Source organism: Saccopteryx bilineata, chromosome 4 (genome assembly GCF_036850765.1).
Source record: "Saccopteryx bilineata isolate mSacBil1 chromosome 4, mSacBil1_pri_phased_curated, whole genome shotgun sequence".
In the NCBI taxonomy this organism is placed as follows: domain Eukaryota; kingdom Metazoa; phylum Chordata; class Mammalia; order Chiroptera; family Emballonuridae; genus Saccopteryx; species Saccopteryx bilineata.
In genome coordinates this window covers 70,953,505-70,972,903 of record NC_089493.1, presented here as the reverse complement: position 1 = coordinate 70,972,903, position 19,399 = coordinate 70,953,505, and the positions used below count along the sequence as shown (strand labels likewise).

The 19,399-nt window shown below is 37.1% G+C and overlaps 1 protein-coding gene across 1 annotated transcript in view; it reads right to left on the bottom strand.

Annotated features, from left to right (window-relative positions):
• Nucleotides 1-19,399, bottom strand: part of FAM227B (family with sequence similarity 227 member B) — a 265,178-nt gene that overhangs the window by 224,355 nt on the left and 21,424 nt on the right. Inside the window, exon 5 of the mRNA XM_066276688.1 lies at nt 16,963-17,030. Within this exon, the coding sequence (XP_066132785.1) occupies nt 16,963-17,030 (68 nt within the window). The remainder of the gene's footprint in view (nt 1-16,962; nt 17,031-19,399) is intronic.

The following is a 19,399-nucleotide window of genomic DNA, read 5'->3' as shown; positions in this document are numbered from 1 at the left end:
AACCAGGCTCTGTCTTAAAGAGCCAGTGCAGAAAACCTCATTCACAGCTATTTACTCGGGGCTCAGGGAGCAGGGAGTGCAGAGAGGACTGGAGTTGCAAGAAGAGAGTGTAGTCTCGGGGACACAGGGAGAGACTGTGGAAGACAGCCACCCTGACCCTGTACTGGGTCACTCCCCAAACCTAAAGTGCTCATTCTTCCTGGGAGAACCAAGCCAATAAAGGGAAGCAATTAACCTACACACCAGAGGCTCTCCTGTTCCAGTCAGTGCAGAGAGACACTTAGAAGCAGGGGGCACATCAGGGACACAGGATTTGAGTGCTGAGGTCTGGGCTACACGGCCCCCCCAACATGCTGAGTACCCTCCGAAGGATAGGAGGGCCAAGCTGCAGCCCATGTGGCAGACAGGGCGTGGAGCCCCGCAAGGCAGCCCGTGTGGCGGCAGCAGGGAGCGGAGCCCAGAGAGGCCTCCTGTGCACCTGTGGGGGCGGAATCATGCAGAGCAAGGCATCCCCTGTGCCAATGTGGGGTGGACCCCAGCAGGGTGAGGCATACACAGGCCCATGAGGGGTGGATCCCAGTGTGGAGTGCCTTGTGTCTGTGGGGGGTAGAGCCAGGTGGCCTTCACAGTGATGGCGAGGGGAAGAGCCTGGAGAGACTTCTAGCATGGCCATGGGGGGTGGAACCTGGAGAGGCAGCCAGCGCACCCACAGGGGGCAAAGCCTAGCAAGGCAAGGAGCCCCTGTGCCCCTGGAGCAGCCTGAGCTGCCACCTGCAATCCCGCACTGGTGCCCGAGTGTCTAAAAAGGCAGAAGAAGAGGCAGAGGGTGGCCAGCAGAAAAGACCTTACTTCAGGAATAGGAGGCCACATACACTGGTTAAGAATGGATAAAAGCCAGCATAGGAGTGCAGCTGATAGTTACAATGGCATCAGGGCCCAAGAGACAGACACAAATTCTGGATCACCTATAGCTACAAGAAGGTTGCTAAGGGCCAGTCAAAAGCAGTGACCTCCACTGGTATGCACCAGGTTCCAGCCAGAAAGGTCCAGGGCTGGCACATCCAGTGGCCAGATAGGGAGAACATCAGCACAGGACCTAACAACAATAGATAAAATGGTATCTTAAGAAAAGGCTCCTCACACCTGACCCAGCTAAAGCACAGAAAATGCTGTCACAAAAAGCAAAAAAAAGCAGTAGCAGCAGACAAGTAGTCCACAGCAGATTACAAACAGCTGAAACCATCCCAAGAAGATTTAAAAACAACACAACTGAAAGCTAGAGGCAGACAACACCAACCCTATACTCCACTAGCTACACAAACAACACAATCAAAGAAGCAGGCTATACAGAGACAAAATGGGAAGACAAAGAAGTGCAATTCAGATGAATCAATAAGAGAAATCCCCAGAAAAAGAACTGAATGAAATGGAAATAACCAAGATACCAGATGCAGAGTTTAGAATAATGATTGTTAGGATGCTCAAGGATCATAGAGAAACAATAGATGGACAAAATGAGCACCTAAACAAAGAGATAGCTGGCATGAAAAATGACATTGAAATCATAAAAAAGAATCAGACAGAAATAACAAACACAATATTAGAAATGAAGACTACTCTAGAAGGAATTAAAAGCAGGCTGGATGAAGCAGAGGATCGAATCAGCAATTTAAAGGAAAAAATAAGCAAAAGCACAAAACCAGAACAGAAAAAAGAAAAGAAGATAAAAAAGTCAGAGGAAACTCTAAGAGAGCTCTGTGATAACATAAAGAGAAACAATATTGCATAATAGGGGTTCCTGAAGGAGAAGAGAAAGAACAAGAGATAGAGAATGTAGATGAAGAAACCATAGCTGAAAACTTCCCTAAATTGATGCAGAAAATGTCACACAAGTTCAAGAAGCTCAGAAAATCCTATTAAAGAGAAACTCAAAGAGACCTACACCAAGACACATAATAATTAAAATACCAAAGCTAAGAGATAAATAAAGAATACTAAAAGCTGCAAGAGAAAAGCAGTCAATCAACTACAAAGGAGCCCCCATAAGGATGACATCTGACTTCTCAACAGAAACACTTGAAGCCAGAAGGGAATGGCAAGAAATATTCAAAGTAATGCAGAACAAGAGTCTACAACCAAGATTCATTATACAGCAAGGCTATTGTTTAAAATTGAAGAAGAAATAAAAAGCTTCCAGGCAAAATAAAAACAACATAAGATAAAACTCAAGGAATTCATTACAATCAAACCAATGCTGCAAAAAGTGTTAACAGGCCTGTTGTAAACAGAACAAAGAAGGGGAAAAGCTAGTAAAAGAGGAATGTAGATTTAAAGAATAAAATGGCAATAAACAACTACATATCAATAATAACCTTAAATGTAAATGGATTAAATGCTCCAATCAAAAGACATAGGGTAGCTGCATGGATAAGAAAACAGAGCCTGTACATATGCTGTCTATAAGAGACCCACCTCAAAACAAAAGATACAAATAGATTGAAAGTAAAAGGATAGAAAAAAATATTTCATGCAAATGGAAATTTAAAAAAGCTGGGGTAGCAAAATAGACTTTAAAACAAAGGCTATAGTAAGTAAAGAAGGTCACTACATAATGATAAAAGGAGCAATTCAACAGGAAGATATAACCATTATAAATATCTATGCACCTAATATAGGAGCACCTAAATATATAAAGCTGATATTGATGCACATAAAGGGCAAGATCAACAGCAATACTATAATAATAGGGGATTTTAATACACCACTAACATCACTGGATAGATCAGACATGGCCAACATATGGCCCGCAGGCCATAATGAGTTTATGCAGCCTGTGATTAAATTTTTTTTGTTTTGTATTTTTCTGAAGCTGGAAACGGGGAGGCAGTCAGACAGACTCCTGCATGCGCCTGACCGGGATCCACCCGGCATGCCCACTAGGGGGCGATGCTCTGCCCATCTTGTGGCAATCAGAGCCATTCTAGCACCTGAGGCAGAGGCCACAGAGCCATCCTCAGCGCCTGGGCAAACTTTGCTCCAGTGGAGCCTTGGCTGTGGGAGGGGAAGAGACAGAGAGGAAGGAGAGGGGGAGGGGTGGAGAAGCAGATGGGTGCTTCTCCTGTGTGTGCTGGCCGGGAATAGAACCCAGGATTCCTGCACGCCAGGCCGACACTCTACCACTGAGCCAAGAGGTCAGGGCTGTGATTAAATTTTTAATATTCTCTGCTACTTTAAAACCTCAGCTACTCAGAAGTGGAAGCATCTTTGATTATTGGAAATCGAGATATTTAAGAAGATAGTGGTATGCAGAAAAGAATTCCACGTGTGACTAATCTAGAGTTAACTTCCAATAATTGGTAGAATGGATTCGCGATACTTCTTTATTTTTTTAAAAAAAATCTATTATAAAGATTTACAACTTTTGTACTCGATATGAACTGTTTGACGTTTAGTGGCAATGAGAAACCCACATTCTTTTAGGCAGAGTTTGCCACTGCGCATCCAAAGTTAAACAATTTATTTCTGTGGTCAAATGTGCTAAATCAAGTGGCATTGTAGCATAGACAATAGCTGCAGTTGATAACTGGAAACGTGTCCAGGCTGTTTGTAAAACAAAATAATTGTTTTACTTGTGATATAACCCCTTCAAGCTCATTCCATTAATTAAATATTGTTTCAATTGACTGCGATACAGTCTGGATATTTATATGGTATGTAATTATATTTTTATTAAAATATATTTTTATTAAAATAATGTATATTAAAATTTATTTCCACTCACATTTATTCATAAACAAATTACATAATAAAATTTTGTTTACTTAAATGAATCATTTTGGTGTTTAACATTATTTAATTTTAATATTTTGTCTGGCCCATGAAAAAAGTTTTCTTTCTAATGTGGCCTGGGGGCAAAAACTGTTGGCCATGCCTGGGATAGATCCTCAAGAAAGAAAATTAACAAAGAAACAGAAGACTTAAAGGACACACTAGTGACTAGAGAAACTTGATTTAATAGATATCTTCAGAACCTTTCACCCTAAAGCAGCAGAATATACATTCTTTTCAAGTGTTCATGGTACATTCCATAGGATAGACCACATGTTAGGACATAAAATGAGTCTCATTAAATTGAAGAAGGCTGAAATCACGTCAGGCATCTTCTTGGATCACAATGGCATGAAACTAGAAATCAACTACAATAGGAAAACTGAAAAAACACTCATAATCACTTGGAAACTAAATAGCATGTTATTAAATAATAAATGGATTAACAATGAGATAAAGGAAGAAACAAAAAAATGTCCTTGAAACAATGAAAATGAACATAGAACAACTCAAAATTTATGGGACACAGCAAAAGCAGTCCTGAGAGGAAAGTTCATAGCATTATAGGCATACCATAAGAAGCTGTAAAAAGCTCAAATAAATAACTTAATCCTGCATCTAAAAGAATTTAAAAAAGAACGGCAAGTAGAGCCCTAAGGAAATAGAAGAAAAAAATTACAAAGGTTAGAATGGAAATAAATGACAGAGAGGCTAAAAAAACAATACAGAGGATCAATGAAACAAAGAGCTGGATCTTTGAAAAGGTAAACAAGATTGATGAACCTTTAACCAGACTAACCAAGAAAAAAAGAGAGAGGACTCAAATAAATAATATTAGAAATGAGAGTGTATAAGTAACAACTGACATAACAAAAATACAAAATATTATAAGAAAATACTATAAAGAACTGTACGACAAAAAATTAGACAACCTAGATGAAATGAACAAATTCCATAAAACAATTCCTCAAGACATATAATCTTTCAAATATCAATCTAGAAGAATCAGAAAACCCAAACAGATCAATTTCATCAAATGAGATCAAAACAGTTATCAAAAAATTCCCAATAAACAAAAGCCTTGGGCCAGATGGCTTCACAGGCGAATTCTACCAAACACTCAAAGAACTAACTGCTATCTTCGAGGTATTTCAAAAATTCAAGAGGAGAGAAGACTTCCAAACTCCTTTTATGAGGTAAGCATAATTCTGATTCTGAAACCAGTAAAAGACATAACAAAACAAAACAAAAAAAACACTATAGGCCAATATCCCTGATGAATTTAGATGCTAAAATTCTCAAAAAAAAAATGAGCAAACCAGATCTAGCAATACATGAAAAAAATCATACATCATGATCAAGTGGGATTTATTCTGGGGAGGTAAGGCTGGTACAATATTCACAAATCAATCAATGTGATTCATCACATAAACAATTGTGGAAGAAGAAAAACCACAATTATATCAATAGATGCAGAAAAAGCATTGGAAAAAATCCAGCACCTATTTATGATCAAAACTCTCAGCAAAATGGGAATACAGGGAACATACCTCAACTTGGTAAAGGCCATCTATTACAAACCCACAGCCAACATTATACTCAATGGGAAAAAATTAAAAGCAATCCCCTTAAGATTAGGAACAAGGCAGGGGTGCCCCCTTTCACCACTTTTATTCAGCATAGTTCTGGAAGTCCTTGCCACAGAAAGTAGACAATAAAAAGAAATAAAAGGCATTCAAATTGGAAAATAAGAAGTAAAACTGTCATTATTTGCTGATGATATGAAACTGTACATAAAAAGCTCTAAAGTCTCAGTCAAAAAACTACTGGACCTGATAAATGAATTCAGCAAGGTGGCATAATATAAAATTAATATTCAGAAATCAGAGGTATTTTTATACACCAAAAATGAACTGTCTGAAAGAGAAATTAAGAAAAACAATCCCCTTCACTATTGCAACAAAAAAATAAAGTACCTAGGAGTAAATTTAACCAAGGAGGTTAAAGACTTGTACTCGGAAAATTATAAAACATTGATAAAAGATATTAAGAAAGATACAAACAAGTGGAAGCATATACCATGTTCATGGTTAGGAAGAATAAACATCATTAAAATGTCTATATTACCCAAAGCAATTTATAAATTCAATGCAATTCCCATTAAATTACCAATGACATATTTCAAAGATATAGAACAAATATTCCAAAAATTTATATGAAACCAGAAAAGAACACAAACAGCCTCAGCAATCTTGAAAAAGAAGAATAAAGTGGTTGGTATCACACTTTCAGATATCAAGTTATACTACAAGGCCATTGTACTCAAAACAGCTTGGTACTGGCATCAGAACAGTCATACATATCAATGGAACAGAACAGAGAACCCAGAAATACACCCACACCTTTATGGACAATTGATATTTGACAAAGGAGGTAAGAGCATACAATGGAGTAAAGACAGTCTCTTTAACAAATGATGTTAAGAAAATTGGACAGTTACCTGCAAAAAAATGAAACTAGACCACCAAGTTATACCATTCATAAAAATAAACTCAAAATGAATAAAAGACTTAAATGTAAGCCGTCAAACCATAAGCATCTTAGTAGGAAGCATTGGCAGAAAGCTCTCCGACATCTCTTGCAGGAATATATTTGCTGATTTATCTACACGGGCAAATGAAATAAATGACAGGATAAACAAATGAGGCTATATCAAACTAAAAACACTTTGCACAGCTAAAGACAATAAGAACAAAATAAAAAGACCAACAACACAATGGGAGAATATATTTGACAATGCATCTGATAAGGGGTTAGTAACCAAAAATTTACAGAGAACTTGTAAAACTCAACATCAGGATGATAAACAATCCAATAAAAAAATTGGCAAAAGAAATGAGTAGACACTTCTCCAAAGAGGACATACAAATGGCCAATAGGCATATGAAAAAATGGTCTACATCACTAATCATCAAAGAAATGCAAATTAAAACCACAATGAGATATCACCTCACACAAGTCAAAATGGTGCTCATTAACAAAACAACGCTATTATAATATGTGCTGGCGAGGATGTGGAGAAAAGGAAACCCTCCTGCACTGCTGGTGGGAATGCAGACTAGTGCAGCCACTGTGGAAAAACAGTATGGAGATTCCTCAAAAAATTAAAAATGGAGCCGCCTTTTGACTCAGCCATCCCACTTTTAGTAATATGTCCTAAGAACACAAAATCACTGATTCAAAAGCAGAAATGCACCCCTATGGTCATGGCAGCATTGTTTATAATAGCCAAGATCTGGAAACAGCCCAAGTGTACATCAGTGGATGAGTGGATTAAAAAACTGTGGTACATGTATGTAATAGAATACTATGGGGCCATGGAAAAGAAGGAAATCTTACCTTTTGCGACAACATGGATGGACCTGAACACTATTATGTTAAGTGAAATAAGCCAGGCAGAGGAAGAAAAATATCAAATGACTTCACTCATTTGAGGAATTCAATGAACAATGTGAACTGAGCAACGGAACAGAGGCAGAGGCAGGATCAAAGGGACCAGAGGGAAAGTAGAAGAGGGAAAGTAGAAGAGGGAAAGTAGAAGAGAAGATGGGATCAGAGAAGGGAAAGAGATTGGTGAAATTATATATAATGATACAGTGTTATAGAGAGTAGGACAGCAAATCCTGAATGGAAGAGGGGAGTGTGTTGGAGGGAGGGGGACAAGGGGTATGCTGAGGGGAACACAGGGGTGGGGAGATGTATTTGGTTTGACACTTGAATCTATGTAGACAATAAATTTAAATCAATAAAAAATAAATATTACGGTACAAAAGGCAGAAAACTTCAATAGAAAATTATTGATCCATGAAAATATAAAGTTCTATGTAACAAAGAAACACTTTCTGATTAAAAAGCAATAAAGTGGTATAAATATGTATAACATATATTACTGGAAAGGGTTAATATTTTTTTTCTGTTTTAGTGAGAGAGAGGGACAGACAGGAACAGACAGGAAGAGAGAGAGATGAGAAGCATCATTGGTTATTCATTGATTTCTTCTCATCTGTGCCTTGACCGGGTGGTGGGGGGGTGGGTAGTAAAGCCAGTGACTCCTTGCTTAATCCAGTGACCTTAGCCTCAAGCCAGCGACCCTAGCCTAAAGGCAGTGACCCTGGGCTCAAGCCAGCGACCTTGGGCTTCAAGCCTGCAACCTTGGGCTTCTAGCCAGAGACCTTTGGGCTCAAGCCAGCTACAATGTGAACTGAGCAACAGAACAGAGGCAAAGGCGTGATCAAAGGGACCAGAGGGAAAGCGGTCAGAGGGAAAGTAGAAAAGAAGATGGGATCTTACACTTGATGGGACCTTACACTCAAGCCAGCAACCTCAGGGTTTCAAACCTTGGTCCTGAGCATCCCAGACTGACAGTCTATCAACTGCACCACTTGTCCAGCTGGACAAGTGGGTTAATATTTTAAAGCATAAAGAGCTTTTAGAAATTACAAAAAGAACAGCAAAAAAAGAAGGCCAAACTTTATAAATAGTCAACTCACAGTAGAACCATACAGACTAGTAAAAACCTAAAATATCAACAGTTAGTAAAATGCACAAAATTGATAACACTTATGCCTATCAACTCTGCAAACACTTAACTATATAACATTAAATGTTGGCAAGGGAATGGGTAAAAGATTGATCTCAAACTCTAATGTTATAAATAAAAATTGGTTCTACTTTTTTATATAAATAAATTTTTATTAATTTTAATGGGGTGACATCAATAAATCAAGGTACATATATTCAAAGAAAACATGACCAGGTTATCTTATTCAATTATGTTGCATACCCATCACCCAAAGTCAGATTGTCCTCCATCACCTTCTATCTAGTTTTTTTTGTGCCCCTCCCCCTTCCCTTCTCTCCCCCTCCCATAACCACCACACTCTTGTCCATGTCTCTTAGTCTCGTTTTTATGTCCCACCAATGTATGGAATCATGCAGTTCTTGTTTTTTTCTGATTTGCTTATTTCACTCCGTATAATGTTATCAAGATCCCACCATTTTGTTGTAAATGATTCAATGTCATCATTTCTTATGGCTGAGTAGTATACCATAGTGTATATGTGCCACATCTTCTTTATCCAGTCATATATATATATATTATATATATAATATATAATATATGTTATATATATATTATATATATATATATTACCGTGATTAAAGCCTTTAAGCAAACTCTTGGCCAATATCACAAGAATCCATAAAAAAGTACTGTCCTTAACATGTTCACCAAGTCCAAATTGGCACCAACACCATTCCAAATCCCTGCAAATGCAACCCAACCCCAGTTCAGTCCATTAGGAACTATCACAAGGAGCAGGAGTCCAGAAAAAGTCCACATCCAGGATAAGTCTGCATGGCACTGAAATTGTCACAATTCTATACTTTGCAGCTCATGTCCAAGTCCCAATAACTGCTGCTTCTAGCTGGTACTGATTCAGGTAGACTGGAAAAGCCACCTGCAGCATGTGTGGAGATGGAGCCTCTGTTCTGCTCTGCCTGGAGAGATGAGACCCTGGAGCTCTGCAACTATGTTGTGGTAAAGAGAACCTTGGGATACACCAAGCTGTGTAGCAAAGGTAAATTCACAATAGAAGTTGGCAAAAGGGGGAGAGAGAGCTCTAAATTAGGAGTAGGTCCCAGCTTGAAATATGAGTGGGGCATTGAGGTAGGAGGAATAAAGGAAACACTATATATTAAGCAAAGCAGCAGAAAATAGGACTATCAACATCCACAACAGAGATCTTTGAGGGAAGAATAAAAAACCTGAATATTCAGGCAAGACATAGTTAAGTGGCCCTTGTGCAAATGAGATCATTTTACCTGCTTCTTGGAATAAACACCCTAGGCTTGTCCACAGTGTCGTAGATGGGGCCAACAGCCCTGGGCACCTTCAGCCTTCAGTGGCAAACCCCAGCTTTCTGGGCAAGGTTAGGTCATAGGTGGCTGGAGCAGGGCTGGAAGAGACTGAACCCTCCCTTAGAGGAGTGAGGGGAAGCCTACCTTCCAGTGTCCCTGTTTCCTCACAGCAGAGGCATGTAAGCCTGGCAGGCTTTAGCTCAATGACCTTCCTTTCCACTATTGGAGCAGGACCCAGATGGCATCCTAGGAGACCCCTTTGGGGCATTGGAGCCTTTAAGGGCATATCCTAAATGCTGGTAGTTCAGCTGATCTCTATTGGGCTTTTTCTGCCTCTAGGTATCTTAAAAGCCATGCTCAGAAGATCTCACTGAGGGGCATGAGGATCCCCATCTGCCTATATAAACCTTTTCCATATATCTGGAGCTATTTGGAAAAAGACAAAACAGTGTTAATATCTGGATCAAATAAAAGAGGGTAGAAGTTTTCAGAAGATTTGGTGTCTTCTGTTCAGCATTCAAAAGAAATTTAAAAATTTTTAAGTAAAAAGCATGATATGGTAGACCCATAGGAGTTCCAGGATATGACTCCCGCCTTTTAAATTTTTATAAATTGACCATAAAATATTTGCTGGGTATGCTTTAATAATACCTTGACTTTAAAGATTGCAAGAAATACCCATAATTCAAAAGGTTTGAAAAAATACAGTAAATGCTTTTGCTACATATGCAGGAGCATTGTCAGTTTTAACCAGTTTAGGAAATCCAATAATAGAAAAATGCAAACAGACAATGAGCTATAACCTACTTAGCAGTCTCTCCTGTTCTGGCAGAGGTTACTATGTATATAAATCCAGAATAAGTATCCACTGTAACATGGACATAGGGCTGTTTGCCAAATAAAGGTATATGAGTAACCTCCATTTGCCAAAGTTGTCCTGGTAGGAGTCCTTGAGGGTTAACTCCAAATGAGGGGACAGATTGTAGTATAGGACACCTTGGACAGGATTTACCAATCTGCCATGCTGCTTCCCGAGAAAGTTGAAGCTGTTTACACAGGGCTGCAGCGTTCTGGTGATGAATACTATGAGACTGAATTGCTCAATCTGTCATGGTTGCTCCAAATAATTTTCTTTTGGGTAGCTTGATCAACAAGGGCATTCCCTTGTGCTAAAGCTCCAGGGAGCATGGAGTGAGCTCGAGTATGTCCTATAAAACATGGACCTCTATGTTGACATACAAGTCTTTGAAGAAGGAGGAACTGCTGAAATAATTCATCTGCAGTTGTCCCTAAGACAGCAGTCTTTATAGTGGAAACAACCATAAGTAAATATTTGCTGTCTGTATATATATGGTCCTACTTTTTTAGAGAACAATTTGTCAACATGTGTAAAAAGCTTTGTCATATTTTTACCACATGTGTCTCCACTTCTAGAAATTAATCTTGAGAAAATACTCATGGATAAGTACAGTATATGTCTCTAAATATATTCACAGCAGCTTTGTAAATAATAATGAATAATGTATATTAACCTGGAGCATCCACTACATTAGTTAATTCTAAAAGGGTATAGAAAAATATTTACTAATAAAAATTTTATAATATACTTCTTTTAATTTTTAAAAATAAATACCTTAGTCATAATCAGAAAAAAATAAAAGTAATTTTGAATTTAAAAAATAACATTTAATGTGGTGGGTAGAGTAGTGATGACACTTAAAAATCTTTATAGCTTTAACATTATATAATTTAAAATGTATTTTAGAAAAGGATTAAGTTTCTAATAGTAATTGAAAAGCCAATTATAATTCTAGTCAAAATCTCAAAGATAATTTTTAATTGACATAGTAATTCTAAAGGTAATACAAAATAATTCTTATTTTTTTTTATTGAATTTATCTGGGTGACATTGGTTAAGAAAATTATATAGGTTTTACCTGACTAGGTGGTGGCACAGTGGACAGAGCGTTGGCCTAGGACGCAGAGGACCCAATTTGAAACCCTGAGGCTGCCCACTTGAGCACAGGCTTATCCAGCTTGAGCACAGGCTCACCACTTTTAGCGTGGGCTTACCGGGCTTCAGTGCAGGGTCACTGGCTTCAGTGTGGGATCATAGACATGGCCCCATGTCCTAGGTTGCTGCCTTAAGCCCAAAGGTCACTGGCCTGAAGTCCAAGGTTGCTGGTTTAAGTTCAAGGTCACTGGCTTAACCAAGGGGTCACTCCCTCTGCTGGAGCCCCCTGGTCAAGGCACATATGAGAAAGCAACCAATGAACAACTAAGGTGCCACAACAAAGAATTGATACTTCTCATCTCTCTCCCTTCTTGTCTGTCTCTCAATTCCTTCAAAAAATTATACAGGTTTCAAGTGTACAATTCTATAATACATCATCTGTATTTTGTATTGTATGTTCAGTGCCTAAAGTCAAGTCTTCTGTCACCATTTATCTCCCTTTTACCTTCTTCTACCTCCCCTGAGCCCCCTTTCCCTCTGCTAATCACCATACTATTGTCTGTGTCTATGAGGATTTTTGTTTGACTAATCCCTTCACCTTTTTCACTCAGTCCCCCAATACCCCTCCCTTCTAACAGTTGTCAGTCTGTTTTCTGCATCTTGAGTCTGTTTCTATTGTTTTTTATTTTATTCTTTAGATTCCATATATAAGTAATATATGATATTTGTCTTTCCTGACTAGCATATTTCACTTAGCATAATACTCTCTAGTCCATCTATGTTTTTTTGTTGCAAAAGTTAAGATTTCCTTCTCTATGGGCAAGTAGTATTCCATTGTGTAAATGTACCACTACTTTTTTTATCCATTCATCTACTGATGGGCATGTGGCTGCTTTCAAATCTTGGCTATTGTAAATAATGCTGCAATGAACATAGGAGTGCATATATTTTCTTTTTTAACATTTTATTTAGAAAATTTAATTTAACAGGTGACATTGATCAATAAGAGTACATAGGTTTCAGGTAAACATTTCTATAGCATTTAAACTGTTGATTATATTGTATACCCATCACCCCAAATCAAATCACTTTCCATCACCTTATATTTGTCCCTCTTTAAACCCTTCCCAACCCCTTCCCCTTCTTCTCCCTCCCTGATGTGCCCCTTCCCCTAGTAACCACTTCACTTTTATCTATGTCCACGAGTCTCAGTTTCATATCCTACCTATGTGTGAAATCATACAGTCCTTAGCTTTTTCTGATTTACTTATTTCACTCAGTATAATGTTCTCAAGGTCCACCCATGTTGTCATAAATGTCATGTCATCATTTCTTATGCCTGAGTAGTATTCCATTGTGTATATATGTATCACATCTTCTTTATCTAATCCTCTATCGAGGAAAACTTTGGTTGTTTCCATGTCTTGGCTACTGTGAATAATGCTCTGATGAACATGGGGGGTGCACATGTCTTTACATACTAATGTTTTTGAGTTTTGGAGGTAGATATCCAGAAGAGGAATTGCTGGGTTATATGGTAGTTCTATTCTTAGTTTTTTGAGGAAGCACCATATTTTCTTCCCTAATGGTTGTGCTAATTTTCATTTCCACAAGCAGTGAATGAAGGTTTCTTTTTTTCCACAGCCTTTCCAACACTTTTTATTACCTGTCTTGTTGAACAAAGCCAATCAAACAGCTGTGAGGTGGTATCTCTTTATAGTTTTGATTTGCATTTCTCAAATAGCTAGTGAAGATGAGCATCTTTTCATATATGTGTTGACCATTTGTAATTCCTCTTGGAAGAAGTGTCTGTTCAGGTCTTCTCCCCATTTTTTAATTGGATTGCTTGCTTGTTTGTTGCTGAGCTTTGTGAGTTCTTTACATATTTTGGATATTAACTCGTTATCAGAGCTGTTGTTTGCAAATATCATCTTCCATTTAGTTGGCTGCCTATTTGTTTTGTTGTCAGTTTCTTATGCTGTGCAGAAGCTCTTAGTTTGATAGTTATATTCATTTATTTTTACCTTTACATCCCTTGTTTTTGGGGTCAAATTCACAAATTGATCTCTAAAGCCAAGGTCCATGAGTATAAAACCTGTTTCCTTCTATGTAGTTTATTATTTAAGATCTTATATTTAGGTCTTTGATCCATTTTGAATTAATTTTTGTGCAAGGGGACAAACTGTAGTCAAGTTTCATTCTTTTGCATGTGGCTTTTCAATTTTCTTAGCACCATTTATTGGGCTTTCTGTTCTCCATTGTGTGTTTCTGGTTCCTTTGTTGAAGATGATTTGTCCATATATATGTGATTTTATTCCTGGGCTCTTGATTCTGCTCCATTGGTCTGTATGTCTATTTTTTTTTGCCAATACCATGCTGTTTTGATTATTGTAGCTCTATAGCAGGGGTCTCAAACTCAACTCAGCATGTGGGCCGCAGAGCAAGATCACAGCCGTTCTGCGACCTGCACTAGGTCTACAAAAGGCAACTGTTACGCAACACTTTTCTCACTGCAGTTGAAAACAAAAAAAAATCAGTACAACAAGCACAATCATACATGCAGTTTACTCAGTGTCACAAAACGACCAGAAACTGTAGTTTGCATCACAACTGCTGTTAACTAAGCTAATATCTAGCTAGGATGCTAGAGAAATGAAAAATACAAGTAGGCCCCTACGCTTACTTAATTTTATCCAAAATATTTTGAACTTTGTGGATTAGTCTGCGGGCCGCACAAAATTGTTCGGCGGGCCGCGAGTTTGAGACCCCTGCTCTATAGTATAACTTGAAGTTAGGTAGTGTGATACCTCATATATTCTTTCAAATTAGTGTTTTGGGCTTCTTGGCATAAATTCCCAGAAATGGAATTGCTGGGTCATAAAGCAGTTCCATTTTTAATTTTTTGAAGCATCTCCACAGTTTTCCACAGTGGCTGCACAAATCTGCATTCCCACTGACATTGCATGAGGGTTCTCTTTCCTCTGTGTCCTAGCCAACACTTGTTCGTTGATTTATTGAGGCTAGCCATTCTGACATGTGTGAGGTGATATCTCATGGTTTTCATTTGCATTTCTCTGATGACTAGTGATGTTGAACATTATTTTGTATGTTTATTTGCCATTTGTATGTCCTCTTTCTTGAAGTGCCTTTTCTGGTTCTTTGCCCATTTGTAATTGGATTGTTAAAGTTTTTTTTTGGGGGGGTTCAGTTGTTATAAGTTTTTTATTAGTTTTGGATAGTAAGCCCTTATCAGCTGTATCATTGGTAAATATGTTCTCCCATTCATTGTCTTTTCATTTTGTTGATGGTTTCTTCTGCTGTATAAAAACTTTTTAGTTTGATGTAGTTTCATCTATTTATTTTTTTCTTGCCTGAGGAGCTATATCAGAATAATTACTGCTATGAGAAATGCCTGAGATTTTGCTGCCTGTGTTTTCTTCTAGGATTTTTATGGTTTGAATCTAACATGTATATTTTTAATCCATTTTGAGTTTATTCTTGTGTATGGTTTAAGAAGGTGGCCTATTTTCTTTTTGGGGGGCACTTATCTGTCCAACTATACCAATACCATTTATTGAATAGACTATCTTTATCCCATTGGATATTCCTGCCTCATTTGATGCATATTAATTGACCATAAAGTCATGGGTTTATTTTTGGGCTCTCTATTCTGGTCCATTGACCTACGTGTATGTCTGTTCATGTTAGTACCATGCTGCCTTGAATACTATAGTTTGTATAGTAGTATACTTGATATCAGGCTTGTAGTATAGTTTGATATCAGGCAGCATGATTCCTCTTTGTTCTTTTTTCTCAAAATTGTTGTGGCTATTTGGGGTCTTTCATGATTTCATATAAATTTTTGCAATATTTTTCCAGTTCTAAAACATATGCCATTGTATTTTGATAAGAACTGCATTGAATCTATAGATTGCACTGGGTAGTATGAACATTTTGAGATTAATGCTTCCTATCCATAAACATGGTAAATGCTTCCACTTATTTGTATGGTCCTCAATTCCTTTGTTCAGTGTCTTATAGTTTCCAAGTATAGTCCTTTCACATCCTTGGTTAAATTTATTCCTAGGTATTTTATTCTTTCTGATGCAATTGTAAATGGGATTGTTTTATTTCCCTTTCTGAAAGTTCATTATTGGTATATAAAAATGCAACTAATTTCTGGATATTTATTTATGCTGCTACTTTACTTAATTCATTTATCAGTTCTAGTAGATTTTTGGTGAAATCTTTCAGGTTCTCTATATACAGTATCATGTCATCTGCAAATAATGACAATTTTACTTCTTTTTATCCAACTGGATGCCTTTTATTTCTTCTTCTTGTCTGACTGCTGTGGTTAGGACTTCCAGTACTATGTTGAATAAGAGTGGTGATAGCAGATATCTCTGTTTTGTTTCTGATCTTAAAAAAAACACTTTTAGTTTTTGCCTTTTGAGTATGATGTTGGGCTGTGGGTTTGTCATATACGGCCCTTATTATGTTGAAGTATGTTCCTTTATTCCCACTTGAGACTTTTTATCAAAAATGGGTGCTGAATATTATCATACCTTTTTTGTATCTATTGATACAATCATGTGATTTTTATCATTCATTTTGTGTATATGGTGTAGCATGTTTATTGATTTATGGATATTGTACCAAACTTGCATCCCCAGAGTTAAGCTCACTTGATCATGGTGTGTAATATTTTTAATGTATTGTTGAATCCAATGTGCTAATATTTTGTTGATTTTAGAATCTATGTTCATTTTGGACTCTTAAATACCAACCTGTATTTTTCTTTGTAGTATCTGAATCTGGTTTTAGAATTAAGATAATGCTGGCCTCATAAAGTGAGTTTGAGAAACTTTCCTCCTCTTGGATTTTTGTAATATTTTGAGGACAGGTGTTAATACTGCTCTGAATGCTTGATAAAAGCAATTCTTATTTTTTTCTATAGGAAGGGAACTGATATGGGATTTTCAGTAAATATGGAGTATAAGTTATAAAATAACTAGAGGATGTAATATGTATATACATTAAAATTAGTTTTTAAATAACTTCTAGTGATGTGAAAATGCCAACACTCATATATTATACATGCAAAGAGAATATGAATCCTTTTGAAAAAAACATGGAGTTAGATTTTAAAAGACTAAAAAGAATTTTTAAAAAATCTATGGAATTATTTATGTGATTATAGCAATTATATTTTCTGTGGAAATATAATTTTTCAAGAAAGATGAAATTAAATACCATACCCTTATCATCTTTCTCTTATGGTACTTCCTTAGAAATTTCTTCTGTTTTTCCAATTTTCCTGAAGAATCTTGAAAAAAATCAGAATTTAAAACATATATGTGAGTGTGTATACATATATAATAACTTGTTTAAAAGTAAAAATAATTTAACTACTTTAATTAAAAAATATATGAAACTATCCCATGGGATCCACTAGCTATTTTGATAAGCACAATGATACACACACAAACTCTTATTGAATGACTAAATAACTACAGGAAGTCCTGGGGTTATGACGACAGTCTCAACATATGACGTTTTGAATTTTGACACTCACTCCCATAAAAACTTTAAAAAATTGAGACATAAGTGTTTCAGCTTACACTGTTAGGGTCATATTTACAGATTATGTGGGTCAACTAGTTTGGTTGTACGTGGCAGAAGAATAATGCGGCATAGGAGTGAGGGAGTTGGCATCCCCAGTATGCTTACCTACACCATTTTGGACTGTTAAAAGTGTAAGTGTTTTGTTTGTGTTGCTTTGTTTGGTGACTTTCTGGACCTTATCATGGCTCCTAAATGAAAGTCAGTCTTTAAAGAAGAGGAAAGCCATCACGATGGACGTCACAGAGCTACTGGCATCACATGGAGAGGAGCTGTCTGCAGAGGACCCAATTCAGCTGGAGAAGCAGTTGATTGAAGAGGAAGAGATAGAAACCCCAAACCCAAGAGATTTACTACTAAGAGTCTGGCAGAAGGTTTTTCTATGGTAGAGAATGGGTTGGCAAAATTTCAGGCTGAGGACTCCAGCAATAATAGACTCAGTAAGGTCTACAGAGCTGTTATGGATGCCTTGCAATGCTATAGGTAGATTTTGGAAGAGAAGAAGTCATCAACCTTCCTGACTAGCCTGGAACAATTCTTTAAGGAAGTAGAGAGGCCTGTAACACATCCTGTACCCTCTCCATCAGCTGCATCTTGAGATGAAACACCTGTAGTACAGGTAGAATCATCTCCAGTGTCTCCTGCATGTTCCTTAGGTAATCCTGATTCACCTGACCTAGTACCTCCAGCACCTTCAGCAGGTTCTCCTGCCTCTCCAGCTGCCTCCTCCCAATAGGTCACTCTCTCCCACCTTGCAATGCCCCTTCCAGTATGCAAGCCAACCACAGGAATAAAGGGAAGGAATTTTTTTTACACTTAATTTTTTTTCATTTTTTTCTGTTAATATAGTACAGTGTACAGTATGGTATATTTATGTCCTTTCCTTTTTCTGTGGCTTAGTTGTGTTTTTGTGTTCTAGATTATTATTTTATAACTATGTTAGGATAGGTAAGTGACTTAGGATAGGGTGTGTTTTGACTTACACCAAAATTTGGCTTGTGACACTCTTGTAGGAATGGAACTGTGTTATAACCTATTTTATATCTTATTTCTTTTTTTGTTTTTTAGAACTGCTGTATTCCAACTAGTATGTCTGTAGTACTTACTTCTATATCTAAAGTTTTACTTCAATCCCTTTTTATTGAACAAGCCATTGTTTTCCAAATAGTTCAGTAACTGCATTGGTGATTTTATGGTCACCTTAAATTTAAGAATGTACAATACTTTGAAACAGGGTCTAATAAAAGACTATGGGGGGGGGTCTGAAGTCAGTTAACATAAACTTAAGTGTAAACTCTGAAATTTGCACATTGAGGACAATGAATATATATAAAATTAGTTTAAGTGTACACATGTGCACTCTTTCTCTTTCTCTCTCTGTCTATACATATATTTCAAAACTATTTTATATTAAAAATAATCCTAAATTAAATAAGAAAATTTAAAATAAGACAGTAGCAAATTTAATAGTAGTACATTTTAATACATAATTAGAATCTGAAAAACCAAGGTCCATAAAAGAATATTAAATATCTAAATAATATAACTAATTAAAATTTTTTTTTTCTTGTGGGAGAGGGAGAGTCAGAGAGAGGGACAGATAGGGACAGACAGACAGGAAGGGAGAGAGATGAGAAACATCAATTCTTCATTGCGGTTCCTTAGTTGTTCATTGATTTATTTCTCATATGTGCCTTGACCGGGGGCTACAGCAGACTGAGTGACCCCTCGCTCGAGCCAGCGATCTTGGGCTTAAGCTGGTGAGCCTTGCTCAAACCAGATGAACCCATGCTCAAGTTGGCGACCTCGGGGTCTCAAACCTGGGTCCTCCATATCCCATTCCGACGCTCTATCCACTGCGCCACCACCTGGTTAGGCTAAAATTATTTATTTTATAAACATAACCAATATCAGCATTTTTAAGGCTTATGCTGTATATGACACACTTGCTCATTAAATCAAGAATAAGACAGGAATTATCACTGGTACCTAAAAACTGTTCTGAAAGTGTTACTTAGATTAAAAGAAATATAAATACTAAAAAAAAGTAGTAATTATCATTACTAGTAGAAA